The sequence below is a fragment of the Lepidochelys olivacea genome (assembly GCF_965140295.1).
Source record: "Lepidochelys olivacea isolate rLepOli2 genome assembly, chromosome: 7".
NCBI lineage: Eukaryota > Metazoa > Chordata > Testudines > Cheloniidae > Lepidochelys > Lepidochelys olivacea.
The window spans coordinates 72,704,696-72,724,600 of record NC_140417.1 but is presented as its reverse complement, the minus strand read 5'-3'; the positions used below and the strand labels follow the sequence as shown (position 1 = coordinate 72,724,600).

The window sequence follows — 19,905 nt, the reverse complement described above, 5'->3', positions numbered from 1 at the left end:
AGTCAGTACGTTGGTTAGACTTGTTTCACCATGTTTTGAGGCTATCTCAGAGGTCACAGCAGCTAGAGACTTACTTTAAAAAATAAATAAATATATGCTGCTATTCTGGAGAACATGAAAAAGATGCCACTATGTCATGCAGCTGTGTACCAGTGCAATCCTAGCCCTGATCCGTAGCGATCTCTGACCCCTTCATTCCCACTGTGATATTCCTTGTAGCTGACACCTTACCTGACCAACCTTTCACCACCTAGGACAGATTATTTTTCACCACGGACTCTAAACCCTACTTTGAACTGAATTTGAATGTGAGATAAACGAGATTATTAGCAAGAAGACTTTTTTTTAGTTCCTTTGCACTGCACGGCCAGTGGAACTTTAGTTCGGTCTTATCTTTGTGTAAACTGAAGATGGGAAAAGCCTGGAAGTAACAGTGAAATGAACAAAAAATAAAAGCACTGCCACTCTTTACAACTGCAGGGGAAATCCTAATTTATTTATAAGACACTAAACATACAGGGCCAGATTCACAGCTGGGCTCAATCTGCATAGCTCCTTTTAAATATAATGGAACTACTCAAGTTAGTAACTATCATCCTGAGTAAAGGGGTTCACAATCTGGCCCTTACCTATTACCATCACAGAACACCAAATCAAAGGTTTAAGTGCAATAACATATTGGCATTTTCACAGAATGTATTGAATGAGAATAATTAAGCTTTATGCACTCCATGAATCTATTCCTATTGATCTTTTTTGGTACGTTTCTACCAGATTTTTTTTAATTTACCAATTGAATGTATGAGCCGCCATACTGGGTAAGACCAAAGATCCATCTAGCCCAGTATCCTGTCTTCCAGCAGTGGCAAATGTCGGGTGCCCCAGAGGGAATGAACAGAACAGGCAATCATGAAGTGATCCATCCCCTGTCACCCATTCCCAGCTTCTGGCAAACAGAGGCTAGGGATATCATTCTGTGTTATAGATATATATTGAAACTATCATCTGAGGTGGAACTGTAGTAATTTTTTTTCTAAATAGGGAAATAATCCTTCTGAATCAATACTGGAGCTGTGATATTTTTAATTTTTTTTCCAGAAATTTAAAGGGAGTTAGGCACCTTACTCGCATTACATTTCAGCTTGAGTCAGACCCCTTTAAAGGTTCCAATCTTATGTGTAACGATTAATGTACTAGCTTTAGAGGATGCAGAGACACATAATTAGGCAATGGAAATGGACTTGTAAATTCATTTAATGGTGTTAAGCATCTATCTGTTTAAAACTATAGACATTTAAAACTGCTTTGAATATTAGGCAGGTCACAAATTTTTACAAATGCTAATAAATGATATTGGCATGGTGGCTTCAAAAGAGTTGTGTTAAAATCAGAATTTGTCTTATTGTGTAAGCTGGAGAAAAACGTATTAATGTGCTCTACCAGATTTTATATGATAGCAGTTTTAATGATTAGTTGCAGTGCATTGCAAATGCAAAACTTGCTGAAGCAGCTAGTTGTGTTTTAATAGATCATTGACCCGTCAATCAGACTCTGACCACTTCAGAGATAAGAAGCTATGTTTCCATTGGTCTGAGTACAGCACCCTTCTGCAAATTGAGAAATGGTGTAATCATTAACAGGAGTAATGGATGTGAGCATTCAGGTTTCAGCTAGTATCTCTGAGTTTCAAGTCCTATTATCTTTAGTGTGATTAACTCTTTAACCTATGTGTGCATGACCAAATGTGTTGTAAATAGGCATTAGTTCTATGACAATGGTACATATGTCAGCAGGTACTCAGGTGGCTTTTTGATCATTTTAAAGGTCTGCAATCTTAATAAGAAATTCTGATTTGTTTCTTTTTTTCAGACTTGTTTCTTTGAGTGCAAAACATGTAAAGACAGAGAAAGCACTCCGGTAGTGAAACTTATTGAAGTAAATAAGTGATAGAACTACCTACCAAAGAGAGTTGTTTTAAAGTGCCATCAACGCATTCAGATTTATAGAGAGATTTTTCCAGAACCTCATTAAAATATTACCTATTTTTCCATGTGAATACTGATTATGTAGAGCTATTTAATGTCGTCAAAGTTCAGTGCATTTGATGTAGTAAATCACTTGGGTATTGCCAAAGCATATTGCTTTATTGTGGCATCGCTAAATGAATCAGGGAGTAGACCAAAGGCTGATAATGCTTCTTCTTAATCTTCCAAAGTTCAAAAGAACATAAGAAAAATCACAGTGCAAAAAGCTTGAAATGAAGTGGAATTAATTTCTTTACCTTACTCAATAATTTCTGTAACCTCTCCTTCTTAATTGTGTGTTTGTGATGTAATTTATTTACTGCAGAAAAAGTGTGAGGATACAAGGTTCATCGTATAGAGGTAGATGTTAGTGTAAATTGAGGCTAAAAAAGTTATGCTTTCAAATAGGAGAATACCTGAATTTACATGCAGATATTTTGCTTTATCAGCAAAGATGAGAGAAAAAGAAATGGAGAAGAAACATGACAGTTTTAATGAGAAGTTGCTAAAACATTCCCTAACTGAGAGCTTGCCAGCTCATAGCGTAGATTTCTGATGTTTTGAAAACTGCTTTGTCATTTAATAAGAACCAGACATCTTTAAAGCAATGCTATATGTTTAAGTTGCGTACATTCTGCATAGAGCAAAATTTATTCCGAATACGTTTTCATGTACCAAAAAATTTGTTTCAAAATAGATGACTTGCTAGAGTAAATGACATCTTCATGCAAGTAACGTTTTGTTTCTATATTAAAAGTTGACAAAAAATCATCAGATTGCAGTCTCATTTAATCCACTTCAGGGAAAGCATTTAATGTAATGTCACAAGGTGCCCCCAGGATTGTACGGTACATGTACGGTATTACACCTTGCCAACATTCCAAGTTTATTTCCCCATCTGCAGCTGGCAGGTCTTTCTCTGCTTGACAGCATTTTGGTATTTCAGTAAACAAGTCTTTTTGTTTATATAAGGCATGTGTATATTGCTAGATCATGAAATAGCTGAGGCATTAATGCAAAAACTGTTGTCTAAAGAAGAGAACATGTTAAAATGGCTTTGAAAATATTGTAGTCATGTATTTATATAGTGCCTCTTACCAAGGTGGATCCCAAAGCAGAGATCGGTCTCTGTCTGTATGTGTGTGTACACGTACAGACACGCATAGATGACTATCACTTTTCGCAGGCATACATATAGATGACTATCACTTTTCCCAGTTCTGAAATCCTCTGGGAGGAAATGAAGTAACTTTCATTATTAACCTGTCTTTCCTTCCCTCCATCTTCTTGTGCTCTGGTATACCCTACTTCCTTTACCATGTGTATACTTTACTGCTTTTATCTCATGTATCACAAACCCTATACACACACACGTATGAACAGCAAGCACAATTACTTAAAACAAAACATAGAGCTATTTAACCCACAACGAACCAAAAAAGTACATAATCATAGTGTTATAAGCCTCGTCCTCCCTTCCCACTGTTTGTTTGTATCATTTGTTTTGTTATGTCTAAACTTAAATTGTAAGTTTTTGGGGGGCAAGAACCATGTCTTCTTTTTTCCCCTTAAGTTCTATGACAACACTGTGCAAAATGAAGAGAGAATGTTTCATCCAGTTGAATCTTCAAAGGAAATTTAGATAGGTAGAGTGTAATTACCTATGTTAGAATGTGGTAAAATCCATGCTATGGAACCTTTAAAGACAGGTCTGCTGGGACCTCATGTCTGCCAGGACCTCAGTTTTACATCTAATCTAAAATACCAATATATACTGGGATAAACGGCCATAAATACTGTTCATGTTCTCATGCATTAACAGAAAGGAGCTAACTTTGGGCTTCTTTAGTTTTACCTTTTGCAGTTTTATTCTCATATGTTGATGCAGTTTTTCATGGAAACTAAAGATAGTAGTGCCTGGGGATTAAAAACAAATCTAGTTCCCATGTTTTTAATAATAGCCAAAATTACAAAATAAAAGAACTGCATATCTTTGAATGTAATTTTCCACCAATGTTTTCCCTTCAACAGTACAGTTAATCTATTAAGTCTGAGCACAGTCATCTTGCAGATAGAGTATGTATGAAACATGGTATTCAGCACACTGCTGGAAATATTGTAAAACAACACCACATTTCTAAGATATATTTCTTTTTCATATTTGAAATTAATGCTGAAATTATGTATTTATCCCTTTTAATTAAAATGATTTTTCTGTGTCTCAGCTAAACACTGCTGGAAGCTGCTTTAGACTGCCATTTGAATCCCTGCATAGTATTTACAGAAAACAGCAGCTGGGTTTTCATTTTAACTATGATGACTGTACATTTTGGTGACGTTTTTAAATGCCAGTTTACCTTCAGATATGAATATGTGATGAGATATGTCTTGCAGTGTTGATTTGTAAACAAGTTACTCTCCAAGCACAGGTTTCAGAGTAACAGCCGTGTTAGTCTGTATTCGCAAAAAGAAAAGGAGTACTTGTGGCACCTTAGAGACTAACCAATTTATTTGAGCATGAGCTTTCGTGAGCTACAGCTCACTTCATCGGATGCATACCGTGGAAACTGCAGCAGACTTTATATACACACAGAGAATATGAAACAATACCTCCTCCCACCCCACTGTCCTGCTGGTAATAGCTTATCTAAAGTGATCATCAGGTTGGGCCATTTCCAGCACAAATCCAGGTTTTCTCACCCTCCACCCCCCCACACAAATTCACTCTCCTGCTGGTGATAGCCCATCCAAAGTGACAACTCTTTACACAATGTGCATGATAATCAAGTTGGGCCATTTTCTGCACAAATCCAGGTTTCTCTCACCCCCTCACCCTCCTCCCAAAAACCACACACACAAACTCACTATCCTGCTGGTAATAGCTCATCCAAAGTGACCACTCTCCCTACAATGTGCATGATAATCAAGGTGGGCCATTTCCAGCACAAATCCAGGTTTTCTCACACACACCCCCACCCCCATACACACACAAACTCACTCTCCTGCTGGTAATAGCTCATCCAAACTGACCACTCTACGTAAAAGAATAAATGGACACAAATCAGATGTCAAGAATTATAACATTCATAAACCAGTCGGAGAACACTTCAATCTCTCTGGTCACGCAATCACAGACATGAAGGTCGCTATCTTAAAACAAAAAAACTTCAAATCCAGACTCCAGCGAGAAACTGCTGAATTGGAATTCATTTGCAAATTGGATACTATTAATTTAGGCTTAAATAGAGACTGGGAGTGGCTAAGTCATTATGCAAGGTAGCCTATTTCCCCTTGCTTTTTCCTACCCCCCCCCAGATGTTCTGGTTTAACTTGGATTTAAACTTGGAGAGTGGCTAAGAACTGAATCACACCGTGGGCACACAATTGTTCTCTGGACTCTATCTCAAAATCACAATCCACCGGCCTCCTTTTTCCTAGAAGCTTATCCTGAGGGAGGGTGAAACAGATAAGAGAATTGAATAAGAGAACTTTGACTCATACGCATTTCATTCAATCTTTTTCTCTTGAGGTAGATGACAGTATTGGAACTACAGTCTTTTCACCAAGCTTTCCAGAGGTATACAGTTTAGTTTCCACAGATATGACAGGAACATGTTTACATATTTCTACATACAAAAATTTTCAAAGATTTTGCCCTTCAGGGACATACATTTTTGAGGCACCGCCTTTCCTTCCTTCTATCTGTGCCTTTGATCCCATAAGGATTTAAAGGTTGTTTTCATCCTAGTCTACAGGTATTAAATTTGTTATGTTTAGAAGTCATCCTACTTAATGCTGCATCCAAAGATTAGCTTATAATCAAAAGATAACTGATATCCCTTTTTATCTCCTTTAATGTTTCCTTTATCTCTTTCCCACGTAGACAATCTGTAAATTCAGAGTGAGTTATTCTGGAATAAGCTAGTAATAGTTATTCCGTGAAAACTTCTCCACATAGGCAAGCCCTATGTCTTTTTTTCAGGCTGCCCCATATGCTTGGAACAACCTCCCTTTTCCCATGTGACAAGCATCTGCACCTTCTCCCAGCCTTTCCTTGGAAACCCATTTTGTTAGGCTTCCTTTCCATTACCAATCACTTCTGATTATATTTGATCCCACCCTCTTGCCTTGTCCTTTGTTTGTTTTGCAGCAGTACAATTTAGATTGAAAACTCTCAGAGAAAAGGACTTGTGTTGTTATAAAGTATTCATCTCGCCTATGACAATAAAGTAATTAATAAAATAAAAGAATTCTGGGGGCTAATAACACAGGAATAGCCTATACAAGAGCTGAAAAATTAAATTACTTCTTAATTTTTTACATACGGCTGTCTAGAGCCAAGGTACCTCAAGTGGAAATAAAAGTTCCAGGAAACGGTAGTTTCACTATCACATCTTAAAAAAAAAAAAAAAAAAAAATTAAAATTAAAAAAAAAAAAAGGTATGCGGGTCTTAAATCACTGAAAATTCTAGGACCAGATGGGTTAAATACTAGAAAGGACCCTAGAAATGGAAGCCTAAAGAGATTGTTCATCCAGTATTAAATAATTTTAAGACATCCTTGGGGCCACTGAATGGAGTAAAGACATAACTCAATATTTAGGAGGCTAAGGAGGAGGTAGGACATTGTCAACAGAAAATCTGACCTCAGTGATAGATAAATTGATAGAGGTATTCCTAAGGAAAGTGATCTCATAACATTTGAAGAAATTACATGATCAAATAGAAATTAGCAAGGTTTTCTAAAGTATCTGACAAATCTGGTAGCTTTTTTTTTTGGGGGGGGGGGGGGAGATAGGGTTGGGCCTTAATCCTTTTGGGTTTTTAAAAGCGTACTTGTCACTGCAAACCACACTGGCTGACATGCTTTTATATATAAAGGAAACAAGTACAGTAGAGAAGACCCAGATTTTGAGTGGGTCAGAAGCTGGTGAGGTGAGCTGAAGCTGATAATAAGTGCAAAACATTTGGGGTCAGCAAGGAGAAAAATAACAAGTGGAGTGCCACGTGAATCTATATTGGGAGTAGACGCGCTGCACACACAGTGCATGACCTATAGGGCATGATCTGGTATCTCAGATTGCAGACAGAACTAAACTGGGTAGACCAACTGATATACAGGAAAGCATCTGATCAAAGAAGACTTAGAGAGAGGACAATTATTGTAATTTTTACAGCAAGTATGAGCTGTTCTACATTCCTAAATGGCTCCATTTCCTATCTCAAAGTGAGCATACTGTGAACTCCCCTATGGGCATCCAGGCACTGATGTGCTACAGCTGTTTTTACAGATTCTAATGAACGTTTTTCCCCAGATCCTGTGTCCTAGGGATGCATGAGCTCATAGATAAGGTAAAGGGACTTGAGGCTTCATTTGCTTTCTAGTTGTGACAACACTTTTCATAACTGAGAAAGTAGGCACTGCTATTTGGCAAACAAACTTATCCTAAAGGAAATGGCTGGAAATATTATTTTCAACATGTCTAATTTGAAGTGTGGGAGGGAAGACCAGGTATGTATAGGGAGCTTGGAATATCCTACCCTAAGGAGTATCTGGACAATGTCTGCCATTCAGTGAAATCTAGCCCTGTTCAAAGGCAAAGCATCTGCTCTTCAGAAGTATTTTTATGAGACCCAAGGATAAGTTGTTTTTGTAAGGGATGATTTAGCAGAGCTCAAAGGAAAGAGCCGATTAGAAGCAGGAAAATCATTTCAATCTCCCTTTCATTTTGGAGGTAGAATTTTAACAAGAGCCTCCTGGAAGTCCAAATACCTCTCTCTAGCTTATCTGTGCATCCTGGTGCCTTAGCTGGTACAGTATGATGCTAATACATCAGGACTCTTGCTATTTAGGTCAGGAACTGGGGGCATTGGAAAGCTAGTGCTTTCAATACTAAGGGGAAAGAATAACATTTGTCAACAGAAACACACCCTAGAAAATGGTTTTGGAAATAAAAATCATAAAAGAAGATGCTTGTCTTCATTTTGACAGGATAGATACTGCAGAAGGGAGGTAGAGAGTGCTACTGTATTTTAAAGAGGATTAAAAATGTGCAGGAAAAACTGCAGCCTGCAACACAAAGACAGGTGAAAATAATTAAAAGGGCTAATACCTTTGAGGTAGTAGTCATGGACCACAAAAAGAGAATGAAGCTGTTACTCTGTGAACAAGCACTGTATTAATAGTAAAAAGAAAAGGAGTACTTGTGGCACCTTAGAGACTAACCAGTTTATTTGAGCAGGAGCTTTTTTTGGTTAGTCTCTAAGGTGCCACAAGTACTCCTTTTCTTTTTGCGAATACAGACTAACACGGCTGTTACTCTGAAACCTGTATTAATAGTGTCAATTGTCAATCACAGTTAATTCAAGCAATTAATGCAAAACAGATTAAAAAATTAGTCACAATCACAATTTGAATCGCACTGTTAAACAATAGAATACCAATTTAAATTTATTATACATGTTTGGATTTTTTCTACATTTTCAAATTGATTTCAATTACAAAAGAAGAATACAAAATGTACAGTGGTCACTTTATGCTATTATTTTTATTACAAATATTTGCACTGTAAAAAAGATAAAAGAAATAGTATTTTTCAGTTCACCTCATACAAGTACTGTAATGCAATCTCTACCATGAAAGTGCAACTTACAAATGTAGAGTTAATTTTTTATATAACTGCACTCAAAAACAAGACAGTAAAACTTCAGAGCCTACATGTCCACTCAGTTCTTCTACTTGTTCAGCCAATTGCTAAGATAAACAAGTTTGTACATTTATAGGAGACAATGCTACCTGCTTCTTATTTACAATGTCACCTGAAAGTGAGAACAGTCATTCGCATGGTACTGTTATAGCTGGTGTTGCCAGGAATTTACGTGCCAGATATGCTAAATATTTGTATGTTCCTTCAACCACCATTCCAGAGGACGTGCTTCCGTGCTGATAATGATCATTAAAAAATAATGTGTTAATTACATTTGTGACTGAACTCCTGGGAGGAGAATTGTATGCCTCCTGCTCTATGGCTTTACCCACATTCTGCCATATATTTCATGTTATGGTAGTCTCAGATGATGCAGCATATGTTGTTCGATTTAAGAACGCTTTCACTACAGATTTGACAAAACACAAAAGGTACCAATATGCAATTTCTAAAGATAGCTGCAGCACTCGATCCAAGGTTTAAGAATCTGAAGTGCCTTCCAATGTCTGAGAGGGACGAGGTGTGGAACATGCTGACAGAAGTCTTAAGAGAGCAACACTCTTATGTGGAACTACAGAACCCAAACCATCAAAAAAGAAAATCAACTTTCTGTGGTGGCATCTGCCTCAGATGATGAAAATGAAGGTACGTTGGTCTGCACTGCTTTGGATCACTATCAAGTAGAACCCACCTGTTCTCAGTTTTAGGTGACATTGTAAATAAGCGGGCAGAATTATCTCTCAGAAATGTAAAAAAACTTGTGTCTTAGCGATTGGCTGAACAAGAAGTAAGACTGAGTGGACTTGTAGGCTCTAAAGTTTTACATTGTTTTATTTTTGAGTGCTGTTCCATTAAACTACAATCAGAGAACATTATTAAGGTTGCAAAGTCAAGCACTAAAAAGTTAGGAAAGTCCAGAATTGAAGTTGCATTTGCCTCCTTAATTCAGCCTATTTATGTGTATGCATTATAATGAAGTCTTTAACTACATAATCACATACTATTTTTTCCAGCTTCTGAAATAGCACAAGTCTCTGTGTCACAGCACTATTATACTGCCTTTCTCTGGTTCCTTTTATGAGTTTTGTGAATGTGAAGTTTGTCATAGGGTTTGGCGACCCCTAATGGGCAATTAAGAAACTGACTATTAAATAAATGAAACTAATAAAAAATATCGTTTTTTTTCATTGTGGTGTTTAAATGTTTTTCTCTCTTCTATCTGCAGCTGGATCAAATTTCTGAACTTCCTTCATGTGATTTTTTATGCTTGCAGCTTCAACAGGATTCACAGTTCCATGACTTCCAAAACATTTAGACAGAAATAAGCAGATGTCTACACTTTCCTGAAATTCCATATTAGGCAGCTATCTTCGGACAGTATCCGGATTAGGGTATTATTCCAACATACAGTTCAATTTGAAGACTCATAGCATCGATGAAAAATCTGAGAGTCCTTTTTTTTTTTTTACAAACTGTTTGTTTAAGATGGACACACTGTTGTTAATTTGGAGAAGAGACTAGTAACTTCCTAGGCAGGGTGTCATTACTTACATGAATAAGAGCTGCTGCTGAAGCAATTTCTCAGATATAGTATGGGCTTTTTTAGTGTGTATTGAAAAAGTAATTAGAAATTCTGCAATAACATTACCTGCTTTGATAAAATAGTCCTATAATCAATGTCATTTTTATGTTAAAGTAGTAAGCTTTTCAATTTGAAAGTAATTTTTAAACCAGATTCAACCTTTTAAATTACTTCTTATTTATTTGAGAATTTTCCCCCCCATAACATGAAAACGACTGGTAATCATGCAGTAAGAAATTTCTGATATAGGTATTTATTTCTGCCAATATAAAATGAAGATGTAAATAACCAGTTCATGTTAAATTGTTGTAGTAGTTGATGATGATGATATTTGAATCTTCACAGAAATAAAGGAGGTTTAGCTTCCCGGGAATTTGTTCAGGACTGTTCGGTTTTCCTTTGTTTGCACTGCAAATTTACATATGTTTCATAGTGACTAGTATAAAAATGAAAAATGTAGCCTAATTATCACTGTAGTTCTATTTACAGCTGTAGGGCAGACAAACTTGTTCCAATTTCTCTATATTATGAATCTGTGACTATTCAAAAATATAAAATGGTGGTATTTATAGCTTTAGCCAGTTAATGTATAAAACACGTTTATCTGTATGAATTAATTATTTGAAAATTTAACATGACTGCCAGAAAAATAAGTTAATGATGTTTTGTGGCATTTTATGTTAAAATTTGAAGTTTTATATTTATTGCACAAAAATATATTTTCTCAAAAAAAAAAAAAAAAAAAAGCATGTCTGGAAGACCCCAAATCCATATTTTTTTGGGAGCACCCATCATTCCAACCCCACTGGAGGTGTCAGAGGAACAGAGTTTTTCAGTAGTCGCGACTGAAACATGGAAAGAACTCCACCTTTCATCTGACAAACATGCCTTCCATCTTTTTGCTGGAAAATGCAAAAGCATGGATCATGTGGAACATCAGGCACCAGACCCTAGAGACTCAACTGTGTACATAAGAGATCATTTCTCTGTGAACTCTGAACAAGGGAGGTTTGGAGTGGCAGATTATTTAACATCATGTGTACCTGTAGGTGGAGGGATGAAAACTCATGGCAGTACATTGAAGAGGACTGGTGATGTAACTTCCTATTGTTCTCAAATATCCAGAGATAGAGACACATGCACAAATATGATTCAAGTTGCATATCAACAGCTTCCTCCTATATTTACAAAAACAGATGGACAGTATACAAGACCCTCAAATGACTGCCTTCCAAACCTCTCTGTAAAAGGTGTCAGACATCTGGAAGATAAGTGCTGTGATATTTCTGATTTGGTTTCTAGTACTAAACAGATCAGCATACATTTAAAGTCTATGGGAAAAGAAGATGTTCCATCAGACAATCATAGTGTCCATCATGAACATCTTAGTCAGTACCTGGAAATGTTTTTTCCCAAAATAGCAAAGGAGTCAAAAACAAAAAAAACACTGTGTGATTGTTCAGACTTTGCAATATCAACAGACACCGAATTTCTTAGTATCATGACGTCAAGTCAAGTTGCTATTCTTTCACAAAGGTCCTTTAAAGAACAGAATCAAATGCAGAGAGAAGCGATGAAACTAAAGGGAATAGAAGGAGGAAAAAAATATAGAGAAAATAAAGTATTAAATGAATCTTTCCAGACTAATTTTGTTGTTGGAGCATGTATTAATGTGCCTGAGAGTGACCACCAACAAGAGTCTGCAAACTCCCTTGAACTTTTCAGTTCGGAGGGTGCTGGGAACATTATCTGTCTTGAGGCTACAAGAAGAGAAACAAGTTCTCAGGAGAATGCAGAGGACTCTCAAGAACTTGTCAGTTATGAACAACTGCTGAATGAGATCCGTATTGAACCATTGAGCGCAGGAATATTGTGCTCCCAAGAAGATAATTATTATAAAGGCTCTTCTAAAAGAACCCGAACATCTGAAGATGCCCTAAGTATTTCTTACTCTACACTTAAAACTCAGCAGAAATCAAAGAGACCTAAATTGGTTTGTTCTCCAACCAGTCCTGAAACAAAAGTAGATCAAGAGATGTCAAGGTTTTTGAAACTTCAGAAGAATCCATTGCTACTTAAAAACTGCAGCTGCAAGAGCCAGAAGTACAGTGTTTTGGTCACAGTAGTACATCCTTGTCATGTCAAAGAAATACAGATAAAGTCAAGACCAAAATCTTCCTCTAAAGTTCCCATAGCAACTATTGTAGTTATTGACCAGTCAGATATCGAGAGGAAGGTTGTGCTGTGGCGGGCTGCTGCATTTTGGTCACTCACAGTGTTTCCTGGAGATATTGTACTACTCACAGGTAAAAACTCCATTTTTAATGCGTTTGCTCTTTAAAAATTTACCTTTTTAAAACGCTTTCTGACATAGAATAATTTATATAGAGAGACTTGTAATCATTAGTTTATTCACTGAAAATTATCTCAATTATCCTGCCACTTAAAAAGCAACAAATTGTGATTTTTGGGAGTGGGAACTTTACATTATCGTACAATATGTATTGATTCTTTGATCTCATGCATGCACCATGTAGAAGAGCAGTATATTGACCTTGAGATATTGCAGTAAGTCAAGTCAGGTATATTCTGTGTATGTAATCTATCTAGCCAATGAGCGTTTATAAAGCAGCTATCATTGTGGCATCTAGTTGCTGCACACATATCATAGAAAACACTGGGATCTCTCCAGAAGGAACAATTTGTTCAGTGTTTTGCATTTTGATTTAATAGTTCTGCTTTTGAGATCCATATTTGGATTTCTTCTGTTATAGTTTATCATTGGTAGTCCTGTACCAGACCATTATAACTGTTGTGACAAATCCCAGAAGGAGAGGCAGTCCTTGTCAGCTTTGGCCTATGCCATTAAGGACTTTGTACATCAATATTAGAAACTTGAATTGAATATTCAGTGGATGGGGAGCCACTGTAGGTTGCAGAGCATTGGCATAAAATGCTCTATTTGGTTCATCCAGCTCAGGATAAGTTAGTTAAGATTGATGACAGCTCCTTATTCTACTTGCTATCTCCTGGAACTCTTTTGATACACTTGGGATCAAATTCATCTCTGGTGTAAGAAGATGCAACCCAGGGAGAGCTACATCCGCTTAAGATATGGCTGGATTTGGCCAAAATAAAGCAAAAAAAAGGAGGAGGATGTGGAACTTTAGAACTGTCATCTTGTCCATCCAATCAACTCTACAATACATTTAAAAGAGATTCCAGGATGTATCTACCCAGCCTGTCCCATTTCATATGGTGTGATAACAGTTCTAAACTGTTTCTACACGTGAAAGTGGGAACGTAATCCAGAATCTTCCAAGGTCTGAACAAAATCCTCACTGCTATAGGGTTTCATAATCTGACCATTTATTCCTTGAAGGTGATATAGGATTATTCCTATTATCAAATCCCACAAGCACTAATGCTGGGGTATTTTTATCTGGTTATCCCTACTTTTATGTAGACTCTTATACTGTGCCGAAGACTGATACGTTGAATTCTTAGAAGTTCAGATGAGAAATAATTGTGATTCCCCTGCCCCCCCCGACATTCTAACAGAATTGTTTCTAATATTGATAGTTTACATTACCTCTTGCATGTTGTGACTTTTTCAGTCAGAGTTTTGAATGTTTGTTTAAATTCTGTTTGTGTATAGTTTTAACTTTTTTACTCTTGCTTAGATACTGTGGTATTACATGTTCTAGAAAAACTGAAAGTAAAGATAGAGGAAAGGGGCAGGGGGGAAGCTTTTTGTTTGCCTTATCTCAGACTCCATCCGACCTATTTTTAAGCCAGCCTACCACTGCCTGCCTCAGTTAGGCTATATGAGTCAATAAGAAACTGTTAGTCTATCTGCCTTACTGTTTGGAAATCATACTTGATAAATGTAATTCCCTTGCACAATGTGTCTTTATGAGATACTTGGTGTTGGACTATTAAATATCATACAGTAGAGAATGCCTACCATTGAGGAGACTTGATAAAGCAATGCTTTTATTGGTTCTCTGTGAATTCTGAAAATTATTTGTTTTAAAATTAAGCTGTTGTAAAAAGATAGTCTCTTCTAAAAACACTCTTCAGTCACAAGTTAGTGCTCCAGTCCTGCCAGCGGCTCTGCATGGGCCATGCAGAGTTCCAGTGAAGTAAACAGGGTTCTGCATATACATAGAACAATTTTTCAGGCTCAGGTCCTAGGAATATATTTAAAGCCAAAGTAACAGCTTGGCTGCGTCTTTCAAGGTCAGCCCTAGATCACTGTTTAGATAGCACATAAAAGGAAAGTAGCCTACCTGAGTAGTGGAGAAGGCCACTGGCAAGACAGGAACAGCAGGTAGGCCATAATGCGTTGGAAAAGACCAAGGAAATAGATGGAACAACTTAAACATTAGAGGAGTGAAATAAAGGATTCCAAATTCAGATTCAGAGCTAAAGTCACTTTAAAGATTTCCAGTGCTGAAGTAGGACCTGTATATATATCAACCATTAATGTGCTGTGGATTGATGTCTGCTTTTTTTGTTGCAGATGTCACAGTGTTTGAGAACCATTGGTATGGAGAAATGATGCTGCAGTCAACATTTACCAGTCAGTTATTTAATCTGGGGAGCTGCTCAGCTATCGATCCCAAACAATGTGAGACTGCAATATGTGAATAAGAGAATCTTTATATTTTATCTAATTCTCAACTTCTCTAGATTTGAATTCAAAGAGAATTGTTTACAGATTAAATCACTTATTTTCCAGATTTTAGTTCAAAAGAAAATTGGCTATTTAAAAAATAATCTTTTTATTGTTGTTTGGCTTTTCCTTGCTAAGGTAAACATCTAAAGTGCGCAGAACACTAGAAAGTGATCTGTAAAGAGCAATCCTGGACTGTTAGCCAGATGGACTATGTGACACAATTGAGCGTTCATCATACAAAGCAAACATTTACAGAACTATCTGAGTTCCCTGTACTTAGAATAAGAAATAACTGCTATATTTCAGATACAGTTCTTTAGTAAATGCTGACTTTTTAATGAGGACCACTTTATATGATTCTGTACCAATGTAAGAGCTATTTTTGTTTGTTACTAATTTTGGGTGCATTTAAAGCAACACACATGTTGTGCTGAAATTCTGTCAAATAATAAAGTATGGTTAGTTTGTTTTTTTTAAAATGGCAAAAAAAATTTGAATGTCAAGTCTGAATCAAATGATAAACTGTTTATGATGATACTTCCAGGTGCTGTCCTTGTTCAGAATTATTTTTTCAATTCAAACACTCACTAATCAGATTATAATACATTTCTTGGCCAAAAAAAGAGAAGGGTCAGATGATTTTCTTTTTTTTTCTCTTCTTTTTTTAAGTTTCCCATGTTGTAGATGTTGATGGTCTCCAAGATTTATTGGCATATGTGTCTTCAAAATTTGCCTACTTGAAAGATCTCCCACACAGACAACCGCAGAAGTTGGATAGCATACAGCATGTCCAGCTAGACCAACTTCAGCCAGATACATTGGTGCATTCGGTACTAAAACTTGTCAGCATCACTCTACTAACAGGTAAGTGGACTTGTTAGACCTTAAGTGACTCAAGTTCATGATTATGTTGCAAGCCCAGATACCTTGCCAATATGCTAAAAGGTAGTTAAATCCTGCTCCACAAATCAGCATTTTTAACTGACAGTAAATTTTAGAGAATTTTTTTCTAACTTCTTAAAAATCAGCACTTAAATTTTAGATGATGTTTGCTCTTTCCCACCCCATACCTCCATATTCTGCTCTGGTCACCCCAGAGAGGCCAGGCTTTGCTTTCAGTCAGAACTGTGTTCCAGCACAAAAGATGATTGTTGTACCAATGAAAATTGTTTTCCCCTCTGACTTCAATTCAGCATGAAATCTCCAACAGCTGATTGTTGGGGTAGCCGGGGGGAGAACCTGAAAACTGCTGGTTGACTGGGAAGGGGGTATGACCCCAGGAGCCCATCGATGCCAACTGGCAGAAGGCTCATCATACCATAACTCACATCAGGCCTGACACACTCATTGCCCAAACTCATTGTTGTCATAATCTGTATCTAAAAGGTGTCATGTAAGGTATCATATGCAAATTGGTAACATGCTGGTCATTAATATTACTGCATTACATATGTACAGGTGGTATATAACGAATTATAGATGTGTGCTTGAAACAGTCTTATAAAGGAGTTTGGCTGGCAGTGTATAAGCCCAGTCTGTCATAGACAAAAGAATGTTGTTTTGTCTGCTTGATTGTCTTTTCAATGTAAATTGAGCAAGATGCAACCAGAAACAATGGAAGTACATTTACATAGATGGGAAACAAAGCCATCAAACTGCAAGTAGGTGAGATGACCACTTAATGATCATGATAGGGGATGGAAGGTGCACCTTCAGGAAGCCGTCCTGGCTCTTGAAACAGAGACAGTGAAATTATGGAAATTATAAGCAGAAACAGAAAGCCATTTTGTCGTCATCACTAGAGAAACACAAGAGGCCAGAGCTCTTGAAATCTGAGAAAGGTGGATCTTTCAGCTAAGGGGGTTGAAGTCTCTGGAAATTGACTATAGGTGAGAAACCTGCTTGGACAAGGATTGTAACTTGCTGAAGTTAAGTTTTAGTCACTCGAAAGCATCTTTTGTTTGTAACCTTTTCAATCTTTTTCACTTTTACTTGAAATCATGTTGGATCATATTAAAGAAGTTCTGTAGTAAAATCACAAATGAATTTGATTCCCCATAGTTTAAATTCCAGGGTATTACTAATTAAGAGGTCTCTTGGTTTTTGGTACTGTTTCTCTCCCTCTATGTGTGAAACTTGCAAGCTGCTAATTGTGTTAGTACATTCTAAGACAGAGTCTGTTCTCAAAGCAATTCTTCATAACAACTGCTACTCACACAGAGAGAGACTCAAAGCAATACTTTGTAACAATAGAAACAGCACCTAGAGACTCCCCGCCCTTTTGTTGTCTTCATCTTGCTTTGTTAACAATTGTGATTAAAATAGAGATAGAGGATGTATGTGGATGGATGCTTGGTATGGATAATAACTGAATGATCAGGGAGGTGCCAGCCTAAGAATCCAGTGTCCATCGGCTGAAGAAGGCGTCAAGTGGAAATAACCAGAGGACCCCCGGAGTGCAGACTGGAATCCACCCAACAGCCTCAAGAATGGAGAACCAAAGAACAAGATAACCTCTAGCAACACGGAGTCGTCAGGAATGTGCCATCTGCTGATTGATTCAGCAACAGCATGATGAAGCAATTCCCATAGACTGGCATAGGAAGAAATTCCTATAAAAATGGACTCTAGAAAGTGATAACTTGGGGGGGGTCTGATTCTGCAAACCAACTTCCAGGAGCATCAGATGAGCATCTGACAAGGCCCTTCTCCCTCCTCATGTCCAGGCCACCTGGCCAGTGGCTTGGCATGAGCAACTCTAAGGCTGGTAACTATGATAACAACCTTGCAGAACCTGTGTGTGTGTGTTTGTGTGTGTATGAATGAATTTGTGAATAAATATGAGATTGAATGGAATGTTATAACTATAACTAACTGCTTACTATGATTCTTTCTGTATTCACAATAAATGTGGTATTTTGCCTTTTCCCCTTTAATAAGATCCTGCTGGTTTTTAATTTATTGGTACAACAATCACTCAAACCTGTGTTTTTTGTTGTTAAACTTATTCCTGTTTCATTACAAAGCCATCTCAGTGCTATGTAAGTGCTGTGTGCATTGAAGTGTAAGTCTTCTGATAGGCTTTCTGTGCTCTGTCTCTTTGGAGACAGAGATCTTAATAACTTCGATGAAAGTCTAGTGGACATTGCAAGAAGCTGTCTCCAGGGAACCTGGAAAATGGTGTTCACTGATTGTTACCTGCAAGGCAGTATTTGGACTGGTAGAGTCCCAAGGAGTTTGCTGACCAGCCGGTGTGACAGGGAGCTAACACATAGCTTAGCAGAAACAAAGCTCACTCTTGCTGAGACAGAGCAGTAACGCAGTGGCTCACAGTACTGGGTGACCTGAGCAAGACATAACGGGGTCAAGTGTGAGCATGACTTGACAGAGGGGGAGGGAAGCTGATAGCTTTTTGCCTAGAGCAGAGAAGATAGCCTTTGGTTTCTCTAAGTGGTCCTAGACTGGGATCACTGGCATGAGCTGGCTCCTTCCTTCAGTGAAAGCAGTAATAGTCTCCCTTTTACCTGTATCTTCTACTTCCCCACACTGTTATCTGTAACTGTCAATATTGTCTTTATTCTCCTACAGACTGAACTGTCTAAAGGTGCAATTCTCCATGATGTATGCTTGCATATACTGTACATACATCTCAACAGTTATATTTTGACCAGAATTTGCTATTGGAGAACTATGTTAAGTATTTGTGAGAAACACTGAATGTAGGTTTAAAGCCCTAAACTATCCCAGAATACTGAAAGAACTGGCACATGAGATTGCTAGTCTCATAGCAAGGATTTTTAATAATTCTCTCTGTTGGGAGGTAGTATCATATGACTGGGGAATAGCTAACATCATACCTATATTTAAGAAAAGGAGTGGGGGGAAAGTGATCCCAGCACTTACAGATCTGTTAGTTTGAGCTAGGTAGTATGCAAGACTTTAGAACAAATTGTGAGGGGAAAGGATAATTAAATTAATGGAGGTAAATGGTAAAGGAGATATAATCATAGGTAGGTAATGCCAGAACCATTGGCTCTTTTCCTTTGAGAAAACAACTGATTTTTTTAAAAAAAGGGAAATGCAGTAGATCTAATAATGTACTTGGACTTCTGTAAAGCTCTTGACCCAGTGCCGTATGAGAAATTATTAGTTAAATCAGAGAAGGTGGGAATTAGTACAAGAATTGTAGGATGGATAAGGAACTGGCTAAAGGGGAGAAGGCAACAGGTTGTGGTAAAAGGTGAACTATTGGATTGGAGGGAGATTACTAGTAGAGCTCGCCAAGGATCAGTCTAGTGCCCAGTCTTACTCAGTATTTTATCAGTGACCTTGATATAAAAAATAGGAATGTACTAATGAAATTTACTGATGATACAAAGTTCGGAGTGATCATCAAAACAGAGGAGGATCAGAATATTATACAGGAATATCTGGATGACCTTGAAGACTGAAGTGGCTGTAATGGGATGAAAGTCAATAGTACAAAGTGCAATGTCATGCAGTTAGGGTCTAATAATAAGAATTTCTGATACAAGTGTAGGCTGATCATCTGGAAGTGATGGAGGATAATTGTGTGTATCGGTTGATCACAGAATGACTGAGCCAGCAATATGGTGCAGCCGCAAAAATGGTAAATGCGGACCTAGGATGTATCAGGCAAGGTGTTTCCAGTAGAGAGAGAGAAATATTAATAAAAATTTTGTATAAGGCACTGGTAAGACCTCATTTTGAATACTCTGTACAATTCTGGTTGTCCATGTTCAAGAAAAATGAATTCAAACTTGAATAGCGCTGAGAAGCGCTATTAGGATGATTAGGGGAATGGAAGGCCTATCATATGAGAGGATACTAGATGAGTTTGGCTTGTTCAGCCTAGCAGAAAGAAGGGGAGTAAACAGCAGGGAGGGAGGGT

At 37.4% G+C, this 19,905-nt stretch overlaps 1 protein-coding gene and 1 long non-coding RNA gene across 3 annotated transcripts in view; both read left to right on the top strand.

Moving 5' to 3' along the window:
• Positions 1-10,400, top strand: part of LOC311523370 — a 41,368-nt gene extending 30,968 nt beyond the window's left edge. The window contains exon 3 of the long non-coding RNA XR_014712325.1: positions 9,956-10,400. This is a non-coding gene — a long non-coding RNA (uncharacterized lncRNA). The remainder of the gene's footprint in view (positions 1-9,955) is intronic.
• A 611-nt stretch (positions 10,401-11,011) lies between these two features.
• SHLD2 (shieldin complex subunit 2) overlaps positions 11,012-19,905 on the top strand; it is a 33,560-nt gene continuing 24,666 nt past the window's right edge. The window contains exons 1-3 of one of the 2 annotated variants that reach the window (XM_084633601.1): positions 11,012-12,618; positions 14,838-14,945; positions 15,663-15,857. In XM_084633601.1, the coding sequence (XP_084489727.1) occupies positions 11,061-12,618; positions 14,838-14,945; positions 15,663-15,857 (1,861 nt within the window). In that variant the 5' untranslated portion in view covers positions 11,012-11,060. The remainder of the gene's footprint in view (positions 12,619-14,837; positions 14,946-15,662; positions 15,858-19,905) is intronic. The other variant, XM_084633600.1, reaches the window with a different exon arrangement.